At 54.2% G+C, this 12,409-nt stretch overlaps 1 protein-coding gene across 14 annotated transcripts in view; it reads left to right on the top strand.

The window, feature by feature from the left end:
- EFCAB3 (EF-hand calcium binding domain 3) overlaps positions 1-12,409 on the top strand; it is a 109,902-nt gene that overhangs the window by 67,698 nt on the left and 29,795 nt on the right. For 11 of the 14 annotated variants that reach the window (XR_012898082.1, XM_075911695.1, XM_075911700.1 and 8 more), the window contains 10 exons: positions 1,458-1,520; positions 3,677-3,781; positions 5,325-5,396; positions 5,916-6,020; positions 7,240-7,311; positions 8,289-8,393; positions 8,604-8,675; positions 10,062-10,166; positions 10,248-10,319; positions 10,568-10,672. Coding sequence is in view for 13 of the 14 variants with exons in the window: in XM_075911695.1 (XP_075767810.1) it covers positions 1,458-1,520; positions 3,677-3,781; positions 5,325-5,396; positions 5,916-6,020; positions 7,240-7,311; positions 8,289-8,393; positions 8,604-8,675; positions 10,062-10,166; positions 10,248-10,319; positions 10,568-10,672 (876 nt within the window). In the remaining variant the exon portion in view is untranslated. The remainder of the gene's footprint in view (positions 1-1,457; positions 1,521-3,676; positions 3,782-5,324; positions 5,397-5,915; positions 6,021-7,239; positions 7,312-8,288; positions 8,394-8,603; positions 8,676-10,061; positions 10,167-10,247; positions 10,320-10,567; positions 10,673-12,409) is intronic. The other 3 variants (XM_075911702.1, XM_075911703.1, XM_075911699.1) reach the window with 2 other exon arrangements.

Raw genomic sequence — 12,409 nt, forward strand, 5'->3', positions numbered from 1 at the left:
TGAGTGCCCCTCTCCCCACGTGCGCCTTCACTCACAAGGGCACAGGTGAAATGGGCAGGAGTAAGCAGGAGCACCCAGGCTTATGCAGGATCCTCATCCTTGAGCAACATGGTCTCTGCTCAGGCTACCAGTCCATAGCTCTCGGTAACGCAGGATTTGTCCTTTGCATGTTTAACCTGCTGCAGAGTCCAGCCCAGAATGCCCAGGGCATGTGGTGGTGATGGAAATGCAGCTAAATCCCTTACAGCCATGGGCAGGGGTCAGAGGGTCTTTCCCATCCCCGGCCTCTCATCCCAGGGACAAAGGGGAAAGAGAAGAGAAAATTCTAAACCACATGATTGAAATGTTTAATGCTAATTTCAATGGGCCCGACCCCCTTGCATTCCACCCCATGGAGCCATTCACACCAGTAATGCGTGAAGTGCTACCAGTTACTTCCAGCCACTTGGCAAAGGAGAACTGGGATCAGTCACCTTCATTATTTGCACAAATGTAGGCCAAAAATTTCCACATTTTCCTTTCTGCAGGAAATTCCAGCATTTGACCAATGCAGGTTTATCCCAAACTGGGAGGAAAATTTGCAATTTGTTGCAGAACAGAAAATCTGAAAACATTCTATTCCAGAACTTTGGAACACTTTAATCATAGAATGCTGGGGCTGGAAGAGACCTCAGGAGTCATCAAGTTCAGCCCCTTGCCCAAGGCAGGACCAACCCCAACTCAATCATCCCAGCCAGGGCTTTGTCAAGCCGGGACTTAAACTCCTCTAGGGATGGAGACTCCACTACTTCCCTAGGGAACCCATTCCAGTGCTTCACCACCCTCCTAGGGAAATAGCTTTTCCTAATATCCAACCTAGACCTCTCCCACCACAACTTGAGCCCATTACTCCTTGTTCTGCCATCTGTCACTACTGAGAACAGCCTCTCTCCATCCTCTTTGGAACCTCCCTTCAGGTAGTTGAAGGCTGCTCTCAAATCCCCCCTCACTCTTCTCTTCTGCAGACTAATTAAGCCCAAATCCCTCAGCCTCTCTTCATAGATAAAACTTTGGTTTTATATCACTTGGTTTTACAATGTAAAAATGTTTTGGTATGGTAAAAATATTCACTTTGATAATGTCGGAACATTATCACATTAAATATACTGTGTCTATATATTGAATTAATATCTAAAACAATGTAAATGCCTAAAGAAAATGAACTGAAATGATGTCCAAGAAAAGTCTTAGCCTCACTGCTTTGAAATGTTTTGACAGCATCGAAACAAAAGGAGAGTTAAAATTATTTATTTAGATCAGTTTCCAAATAGAAAATGTCCTTGAAACTGACATGCTCTCATGAACTGTTTTGATTTTGACAAAACCACCTTTTCCACCGGGAAAACTGTTCCCTGTGAATGTGCCAACCCGCTCCCCCGGCCTTCGTTCAACGTTCTCTCTGCCTGTTCTCCCTGCAGCGGAGGGGAAGGTGAATTTGAGTGACTTCATGAAGAGCGTCCAGCGCTTGACGGAGGCTGCAGGTGAGTGAGGACTTTCTGACGGAGATGGATGGCGGATGATGACCAGACGGTGTCACGTGCTAGTTAGGGTTAGTTGCCTTTCTCCGGGTGTATGTAAGAGAAATATATGGCACGCCATCTCCTGGGCCTTTTCTCTGTACATAGCTGCAGAGCTGAGTGTAACCAGTGTAGGCCTTTTTATTTGCCAAAGTCACTTGATGGGTGGATGGCACAAAGGTTAGCTGGGCTACATCCTTCCCCCTTCGGGATATGTCTAAGCTGCAGTCCGAAGTGCAATTGCCGCCCTGGCAGACACATCCATGCTAGCAGTGTCAAGGGTGCAGCTTCAGCTGCAGCCAAGCTAGCACAAGCCCATCCAGGGTGCCAAAGCTTGTGCTGTTCGATCCGCACCCTGGTATTTAGCCGTGCTAGTGCACATACAGCTAGCACAGACCTGTCTAGCCAGACCACAATCCCCCCTCTACCAGCAGGGTGGACACACTGGAAACCAGGCCTGTCCTGATGTCTAAGCACCAGGCTCGGAAGAGATGCTGGGGATCTTTCCCAGGGATCTTGGCTTTGGCGGTGCACACAGCTCCGTGATGGAAACACCTCGGGGCCAAAACTGGAAGGGATGGGGCGATGCCTCGGATGCATGAGAACCGGAGCGGTCTGAGTCAGGAATGCTGAGCAACCACCACTTGAGCTAATATCACTGATGGGTCCTTTGGGCTTGATTCCAGTTTCCATCACAGTGGTTTTACACCACTCTGATGGGTCAGAAAGGCCTTGAAATGAATGTAAATGAAACAAACACCTGCCTGGATGCCCTTTTCTACCACCAGTGAGGTGTCAAGTGGCCTTTGGTCTCGTCTCCACACACTTCATGCACTAAGTTAACCTGTTTGGGAACGGATTAAGTAAAATTAGGGGGCTGGAGCATATGGCCTACTAGGAGAGGCTGAGGGAGTTGGGTCTGTTTAGTCTGCAGAAGCGAAGAGTGAGGGGGGATTTGATAGCAGCCTTCAACTTCCTGAAGGGAGGTTCCAAAGAGGATGGAGAGAGGCTGTTCTCAGTAGTGACAGATGGCAGAACAAGGAGCAATGGTCTCAAGTTGCGTTGGGAGAGGTCCAGGTTGGATATTAGGAAAAAGTATTTCACTAGGATGATGGGGAAGCACTGGAATGGGTTACCTAGGGAAGTAGTGGAGTCTCCATCCCTAGAGGTGTTTAAGTCTCAGCTTGACAAAGCCCTGGCTGGGTTGATTTCGTTGGGATTGGTCCTGCCTTGGGCAGGGGGCTGGACTTGATGACCTTCTGAGGTCTCCTCCAGCTCTATGGTTCTATGATTCTATGATAAAATCAGGGCAGCTCCCGAGTGTGGACACTCTGAAATGGGACTGAGAGTCTCACAGTGGTTTAGCTTATGGGGGTATTTTTTATTGACTTATGTCCTGTTTCTATATAGCATTCTTAATCCAAAATAAGTGTCCATCCATGGGAGCTGCATCAGGTTAGGGTATGTCTACACAGCAGAGTTTTTTTCAGAAAAAACAGCCATTTTTCAGAAAAAACTTCACTTACGTCCACACTGCAATCGTGTTCTTTCAAAAGAAAATCGAAAGAACGGGGGCTTTTCCGACATTGGTAAACGTCTTTCTACAAGGAAGAAGCCTTTCTGCAAAAGAGCTCTTTCAGAATAAGGCGTGTGTGGACGGGGAAGAGGGAGTTCTTTTGGAAGAAGAGGGAAGAGGAAAAAGCACAGGTGGCCTAGTGGCCACTCCGCCCATAGCAACCACAGCTGAAATGCGAGATAGTGTCCATTCAGCGTGGACGCTATCTTTCGAAAAAGCAGATCACTTTTTCGATGCGCTTTGGCAGTGCGGACGCTCTCTTTCGGAAAAGGGTTTTTGGAAGATCTTTTCTGGAAAATCTTCTTCTGAAAGAAGCCTGCAGTCTAGACGTAGCTTTAGTTACGTCAATGCACAGATAGTGTCTTGCCACCCCTTGGATCTGCGATGTTTTGTGGCCATACAAACCATCACGTGCTAGAATAAGAGCATGCAGTGAGCTGGCCAACTCTGGGCTGGAAAAAGACTTTCCAAAGCCCTGGCAATTCCTACCGGTGCACTGAGAGAGAGGACGCTGGGTGATGCCTGTTTTTCCCCATCTCCAAAGGGGAAAAGGTTGATGTCAAGAACCTGAACTCCATTTTAGCCAGCATGGGCCTCCCTATAACTGAGAAGGAGATTCAGAAGGCCCTGGGGAGCGTCGCTCGCAGTGGTGAGTAATGCGGCATGTCGCTCCGTGTGCTGGAGTCTCGGCTGGGGCTGGAGTGCGCGTACGCAGGTGCTCAGTGACCGGGACTGGCGCAGTCGGGCTCAGTGGTTGGGGCAGGAGTCAGGAATCAGAGCCCAGGGTCAAAGCCGGAATGAGACGTCAGGAGCCGGTGCCGAGGGGCGGGAGCAGGTCCTCTTGAGGACGCATCCCTGCAGATGAGGAACTGCTGCAATGAGTCCCACAGAGCCAGGGCAGGGTTTTGAAGCAAGGTTCCCTGGACGGCCGGTTTCATAGCGCAGCTCCCAGAACACAGAAGTCCTGCACTCTCTAGACCCAGCCACCACTGGAGGGGCTGCTGGACACAGACTCCCCCGACCAGCATGGAGCACAGCGTGGAGTCTCCACGAACACCAGGCTGGAGTGAGTCAAGGCTGGGACCATGGCAGGAGCAGGAGCAGGAACGGGAGCTATCACTGCCCTCAGCGAATGCTTTGGAGTCTGTGTCCTCTTCCACCCAGGCAGGCAGTAGCTGCTACAAGCCGACTGCACCTGTTGGTTGTCCAGAGCCTGGCTTGATCCCAGGGTTGTGTGCATGCATGAGTGTTCTGGCAAGTGCATACGTGTGTGCAGGGCGGGTGTGCACACACATGTGTGTCAGAACACGCAGGGCTGGTGTCAGTCTGCCTGCAGGATAGCTGAGCGTTTCAGCCCCTCGGTGATTGTTCACTCTTGCTGCGTTCCTCTTCCCCGGCACACGCTGCTGGCACTTTTCCTGCTTTTCAATACAGAGGGGAGCAGCCGTGTGACTCAATCCCTAACTCCCCCTGCACCAAGACGCAGAGAACTCGCCCTCCTTCCCAGCCCCACCTCCCTGTCTGGGAAAAGATCAAGGGGAAATGCCCAACAAATCATGCAAAATCCTGACTTCCCTTGGCAAATTCTCATGGGGTTAGTTCCAAATACCCCGAGGCTCCGAATCGGCCATCACAGAGGCCGGGGCAAACCCTTCCTGCACTGACTGCGGCCGCGTCCCGCCTGGCTTGTCCTCCTCCGAAACGGGCCCACATCCTTGCGCTCCTTTGGCCGCTAAGGTCACCTTTGATGTGTCTGGGCTTTGGATCCGGCCCTTGGAGCCGCTGGCTGGGGTGGGGCCATGGCGAGTCCGTGCGAAGGGGCCCCAAAGTGAGTGTGAATTATATCGACACTCACTTTTATGCTGCCAGGCAATGTAAACGGGCCCTAGCTGTGGGCCTGGCTGCCCTGCGAGCTGAGCCGGGGTGTATCCCAGCTGGAGGGGAAGTTCTCACAGCAGCTCTCATGGAATGTGCGAGAAATACTCTCAGGCGCACTAACAGCAGTGCAGCCACGGGTGGGAGGTGCTAGCTCCCCGGGGACAGGCCTGGCGTTTCACAGGGTCACTCGGGGTGGCTGGCCTCGCCCGCTGGCTGTGCTGCTGTGGCCACGCTGTGTTTTCAGGGCACAAGCTCAATCCGCACTGGCTGAGCCTGTCCCCCAGACTGTCTCTCAGGGGGGTTTCCTCTTGCAGCGGATGGAAAGGTGGATTTGAAACACTTCCTGCAGAGCGTGCTGGGCTCCCGGCGGCCTTCCCAGTGTGAAAGTAAGTGTGGGCTCCTGGCCCCAGGCGGCTAGGGACAGGATGGGAGGGGCAAAGCAAAGCTGCGTGTCAGTGGAACCGCTCTGAGACCAGCCGGCGTGACATTCCACACGAGTGGATGCCACGTGATTCCTGCTGTATGGCTGGCCGGAAACCCGGCCTCGGTGCTGAGACCCCTGCGGCTGGTGGCACAAAGATTCATCCTGGGATTTTCAAAGGGACCTAAGGGAGTTGTTGGCCATTGGCGTCTAACTCCCTTAGGCACATTTGAAAACCCAGGCCCAAATGGCAGCCCCCAGGAGGCCGTTGGGAGCTGGGAGCGTTCGACACAGCGGGACGTGGCCCAGAGACAGCCCAGAATCAGTCCCGCAGCCTGGCTGTCAGGACCACTGAGCGCGCTGCCTGGGCCCATGTCTGGAAAGAGACATTTGAAGGACGGCCAGGCCCCGGCCCGAGAAGTCCCTGCTCTCCTCTTCCTCTGGCAAGCCTGCCCAGTGCTTAAATCTTTCCCACCTGTCCCAGGGGATAAGGTGGATCTCCAGAACCTGGACTCTATCCTGGACAGCGTGGGCGTCCATTTAACCAACGCGGAGCTGCAGGAGGCGCTGAAACAAGCTACTCTTGATGGTTGGTCTTTCAAATCTCACTCTGTTCTCGGGGCCGGCGGGGGCAGAGATCAGCAGAACTGACCGCGAGGACGGGAAATCCTGCGTGTGCATCGTGCCTGTCAAAACGCAGCCGTGTGATGGGTGCCTGGGAGCTCACCAGGACAACTGGGCCGTTTCAAATAAATCCGGGGCCCACTTTCTGCTCCAGCTCACGCAGGGGTAAATCGAGGCTACCTGCCTGCCACCAGCAGAAGGACTAACTCCCGTTAAGGCAGCTTTACTCCACCTTGGCTGTGGAAAGGAGCCTTACACCTGCATACGTTGATATTTGCACCCACAATTGGAGCAGTGTAAAGTGAGCATAGTGACAGTGTAAATGAGAATCTAGTTTCGTGGGGTTAATCTGGATTCACGCCCCTGGAAAGGGGAGTGTGAGTCTGACCCTTTTACATTTCAGACCCTTCCCTTTCCTGATCCTTGCGCTCTGACTCCTTTCAAAGCTTCCAGCTATTTGTCTTTTAGAAAGAAGAAAGTTCTTAGTCCCCTAGGGTGCGTCTACTCTGCACCCTTACCTCAAAATAAGCAATTCCGGAAGAAATACTCTGAAATAGCTTATTTCGAAATAGCTCGTCTACGCTGCAGGGAAGCTGCAAAATTAGTCGGAGGCAGGTTTCCCTAATATGGACACACTACCTCGATTTAGAGCCCCAGGAGTAGTTACTTTGAATGGCCCTGGGAAGGGGCTATTTCAAAATAGCAGCAGTGAGCATCCACACTACGGCTCTTTCGAAATAACTATTTCGGAAGAGGCGTTATTCCTCATGGAATGAGGTTTTCAGAAGTCGGACTAAGCCATCCGTTATTTTGAAATTATTTCGAAATAACAGAATCGCTGTGTAGATGCTCGCATTAGAATAACAGCCGTTACTCCGAAATAACACTGCTGTGTAGACGCACTGTGTGGCCCACACTGAGAGGAAAAGTGAAGTCTGCTCTGCAGCCTTAGTTAAGGAGCAGCTGGCTTTTAGCTTGTGGGGTAGAGGCTCATGGTTTTAGCCCTTAAGGTCCCAGGTTCAGTCCTGACTGCCGACAACCCAGATCCATTGGCTTCATGTAGGGGAAAGTTGCTCCTTCTTCCAGTGCCAACTGACCTGATCTACAGCAATCTTGTCAATTCCCAGCTGTGCCCTTCAGTGTGTGTTATGCCCTCTGACTCCGAGCTCTTCTTTACCTTGCAGCTGATGGAAAGGTGAATTTGGGTGAATTTATGAAGGGGGTGAAGACTGTCCAGAAACTGCCCCCAAGTGAGGGTAAGTGGGGGTCTAATACTACAGCTGGATGGATGAGACAGATCTGGATGAGGCAGGAGATGCATGGGGAGAAGGGGGAAGTGCTATGTGATCAGGTAACTAACGACCATCCTATGAATCCACACAAGGGGGCAAAGTTAAGGCTGCCTCGGTGACCTCGGTTCCCCTTTCCTGACTCTAGAGTATCTGACTTAGTGCCCTTAAGCTTTGATGCTGCAAATACGCACAGGCTCCACTGTGACACAGTAGTGAGTTCTCCAGATACAAACCTAAGAGAAATGCACCGGCAGACAACTGCTTCTCTAAACGGGGAGCCTGAGCCATGGAACAACAGAGTGTGAACGAGCTTGGGAAAATTAGCCAGAAGAGCAGGGTTCGGCGTGGGGGGATTCTTTCCACTTCCGTTTTTATCATGAACGTTGAAAGTTCTTGCTCCGTTGGGTGCAATGACATGAGGTAAGTTCCCTGACTATTGGCAAAGACACAGAACGATTTCAACACGAGTCTCAAGAATCCTCCTGCCACGTGGCCACACCTAGTGAATGACCAACACCGAGCGCCGGAGTGCTTAAAAGCACAAGCTTATAAGGCGTCGGTATCACTTACCGTGTTGTGCAGACAGGAAAGATGGCTTGGAGCCAAATGCTAGACATAGACATAGATTTGTACCCGCCCTCTCTGCTGCAACCTTGGAGCCAATCACCTAAGGCCGTGTGACCTGGAACAAATCATTTAAAGCGCCCCTGTGCCTCAGTTTCCCTTCCCAGCGTGAGCGTGAGATTTAGTTGACCAATACGCGTCTAGCCCCTCCCATGGCAGGTGCCGGAGAAAGACAAAGGGTGATTGTTGTTGTTTCTCTACCATCCAATCTCGCGCACATCCTGGCTGCCGAAGGGGAACAACGCTTGCTTAGCTGTTGGGGGTGGCTGTTAAATGTACTGATGCGGATCCCAGTGTTGTTTCCTCTCCCTTCCCAGGGGACAAAGTGGACGCGGGGAGCCTGGGCTCCGAGCTGGCCAACCTGGGGATCCATCTAACCCCGGAGGAGCTGCAGGAGGCGCTGCAGCGCAGCCCCGCTGACCGTGAGCATGTCCTCTCCCGCTCTGGCTCTGGGGTGTGGCCGGAGCCGTTGCAGGGCCCTGCGGTGTGGGGCCAGGCCTCCCGCTGCCAACGTGGCGGTGGGCAGAGGCAGCGGGGGATTCAGAGCCCAGAATCTGAGGCCCAGCACATTCGGCTGCCCCGCTGCCCATGGCCATGTCCAGCCGCTGTCTGAGCGGTGCTTTCCCTCGCAGGAGACGGCAGAGTCAGCCTCGGTGCCTTTCTGAAGAGCGTGACGAGCGCGCGGAGGCCCTCCCAGGCCGAGAGTAAGCGAGACCAGACGCGCTCTTTGCATCCATTGCTGATGTGGCCTTATCAGGGACGGGCAGCGAGTCTCTCTCCGCTTTAGAGGACACAGCTTCTCCTGGAGCTGCGTGGTGGGCCGGCCCCTCCATTCCCCGGGGCACAGGATGCTGGAAAAGAGCAGGAAGCACTGGGGTTGTGGGGGCCTGATTCAGCAAGAGCCGGCTCCCGGAAGCCGTGGGAGCGGAGCCTACAGGACAGAGCTCAGCCTTTGGCACCATGGACTAGTTTAAGAGCCAGATGCATCACTAACCATGAGCATGTGGCTCCCAGGGCCTGCCCAAACTCCTATTAAAACATGAGACCCAGCCCAGACTGGCTGGGTTTGAGTCCCCGTGGCATTAGCAGTCTTGTAGCTTTGCAGGAGAGGGAGGATGGTCCAGCGCTCAGGAGACCTGTGGTCAATTCCCTGCTCTGCCCCAGACTTCCTGTGTGACCTTGGTCAAGTCACTTATTGTCAGATTTTAGAGGTGTTTAGGAATCTAAAGGAGACAGGCACCTAGCAAGAGTTAAAAAAAAACTGCGACTCCCAATAGACCCCGGTGTGCATCTGTAAGGCCCTGAGTGCCTTGTAAAAATACGGCCCTTTAAAAAAAAAAAACCGTTGGTGTCTCAGTTTTCCATCTGTAAAATGGGGATAATAGCACTGCTCTGCCTCTTCACTGGTATGAGGAAGAATACAGCAAAGATGGCAAGCACTCCGATAATCACTTTAAATCAACACGTCTGGCCCCGTGCATCCCTTCCATGCAGACCCCTAGGGCCGAGCTCACCCCCAAGCAGGGGGCTTGCTCTGTGTTAGCTGGCAGCCTTTCATGGGACTGAAGTGGCACTCCACCCTGGGACTGACTCTCTTCTCCGTCCGGGGCAAATCCCCCAATGCCTGCAGCATCTCCAGCCCAAGCCAAAAGGATCCTTCCCTTAATTCACTTCATTATTCATGTGTAGCAAGTCACCAGTGTGCATGGGTGGGAATCCTGTTCTCAGTTTCTCCAGCCACAGGGGTGTAGCTGAGAGCAGAACTGCGCTCAAGATGGGTGTGTTGGGGGCTGGGAGCGCAGTTACACTGGTGTTACGCCATTTTAATTCACTGACGCCAATGGAGCAACACTGGTTCTGGGGATGTGGCTTCAGCAGAGACTTCTAACCTGCACCGGTGTCCACAAGGGCCTTACGTGAGATTTTTTTACCTCTCAAAGAGGAGATGCCAAAAGGTCCCGATCTGCTTTGCGAAATTATGGGCTGCCGGGCAGCAAGGAGAAAAGTGCACGGGCTCAGAATTCGGAAGGGGTTGTCATAGCTACAAGAAGGAAAACAGTAACCCCCTCAATCCTTTTATCCACTTCAAGGGGATAGAGTTGATACCCGGAACCTGGACTGCATCCTGGCCCACATGGGCATCTACTTAACCAATGAGGAGCTGCAGGAGGCGCTTAAGTTGGCGACGGTGGATGGTGAGTCTGTCGGGCCCGCGGAAGCGTTCGCCTCAGTTCCACAACCCTGGGCAAACGCCTGAGCCGCGCTTTCCCTTACAGCCGACGGGAAGGTGAATTTGAGCGAGTTCATGCGCGGAGTGAGCGCTGCCCAGCCTTCCACCCAAGGATCCGGTGAGCGAGCGCCTTATTACCATGCCTGTCTCCCTCGGTCTCTCTGGGCCGGGTCCCCCTCTAGCCCGATCTGAAACCAAGTGTGTCTATAACTGGGCCCTTCTCTGGCCCTCCGTGCTGTTGTGTCTCGAGCCGGACGGCTTAGGCCGTGCGGCGCTGTGAGGTGAACTCTCTCCAACAGGGCGCCATGCATAACATGTGACGCCCGAGCTGTAGCTTTAGTACATCGACGTTTGCTTCATCCTTAGAGGAGAAGGTTAATGTCCGTGAGCTGGACTCCATCCTGGCCAGCCTGGGGATCTGTGCCGCCGACGAGGAGCTGCAGGCGGCATTGACGCACACTACAGTTAGTGGTGAGTGTTGGGAATCTCTCTCCATGGCGGCAGGCCCACCGACTGGGCAGGTGCCCTGGGGCCCGGCGATTCAAAAGGGTTCGAGGCTCCTGGCCACCGCTGCTGCTACTGTGACAGCGGTCGGCACGCTGGGCCCTTTAAATCACGGCCGGAATGCCACATGGAGCGCTCCAGGAGGCTTTGAGGGCTGGGGGGGTGCGCCATGGGCTGGATGGTGGTCCCGCCCCTTCCGCCTGAGGCCCCGCCTTGTCCAGGAGCGCAGAGCTGGGAGCCAGCAGGCGAAGCTGTCGGCCACCCAGCACGGCAGCCCGCGGATACACTGTCCCAGCGGCGCTGTGTGCGCACGTGCCCAGGCGACTCCACCTGGATCCATTTGGAACTAAATCCTCAGGGGTGGGGCCTGGGCTCCGCTCTGTGGTCAATAGACTTGAAACCCGCCAGGGAGCAATTCTCCCGCGACAGCGCGTTTTTGGAGGGAGCGCGTCGCTGTGATTGTCTCCTCGCCCCATGCCCGTCCTCTGCTTCTCTCACAGCTGCCTGTGCACGGTGGGGCTCTGCTCACACACACACACACACACACACACACACGGTGGGGCTCTGCTCACACACACACACACACACGGTGGGGCTCTGCTCACGCACACACACACACACACACACACACACGGTGGGGCTCTGCTCACACACACACACAGTGGGGCTCTGCTCACACACACACACACACACACACACACGGTGGGGCTCTGCTCACACACACACACACAGTGGGGCTCTGCTCACACACACACACACACACACACGGTGGGGCTCTGCTCACACACACACACACAGTGGGGCTCTGCTCACACACACACACACACACACACGGTGGGGCTCTGCTCACACACACACACACACAGTGGGGCTCTGCTCACACACACACACACACACACATGGTGGGGCTCTGCTCACACACACACAGTGGGGCTCTGCTCACACACACACACACACACGGTGGGGCTCTGCTCACACACACACACGGTGGGGCTCTGCTCACACACACACACACACACACCGTGGGGCTCTGCTCACACATACACACACACACACACACATGGTGGGGCTCTGCTCACACATACACACACACACACACACACACACGGTGGGGCTCTGCTCACACACACACACACACACAGTGGGGCTCTGCTCACACACACACACACATGGTGGGGCTCTGCTCACACACTCATATACACACACACACAGTGGGGCTCTGCTCACACGCACATACACACAATGGGGCTCTGCTCACACACTCACACACACACACACCGTGGGGCTCTGCTCACACATACACACACACACACGGTGGGGCTCTGCTCACACACACACACACACACGGTGGGGCTCTGCTCACACACACGGTGGGGCTCTGCTCACACACACACACACGGTTGGGCTCTGCTCACACACACGGTGGGACTGCTCACACACACACACGGTGGGGTTCTGCTCTCACACACACACACACACACGGTGGGGTTCTGCTCACACACACACACACACACACACACGGTGGGGCTCTGCTCACACACACACACACACACACACTGCCTGCATTCAGGGCCTGGTCACAAAGCCAACAGAAACTGGCTTCCTCCACTGTATCCAAATGGAACGGCCCAAGCCCGTCCTCAGTGGGAAAGCCAGCACTGCCATCGGAGGTGCGATTCCACACCCGTAGGCATCCCCACGCTG

The sequence above is a fragment of the Pelodiscus sinensis genome, chromosome 29 (genome assembly GCF_049634645.1).
Source record: "Pelodiscus sinensis isolate JC-2024 chromosome 29, ASM4963464v1, whole genome shotgun sequence".
In the NCBI taxonomy this organism is placed as follows: domain Eukaryota; kingdom Metazoa; phylum Chordata; order Testudines; family Trionychidae; genus Pelodiscus; species Pelodiscus sinensis.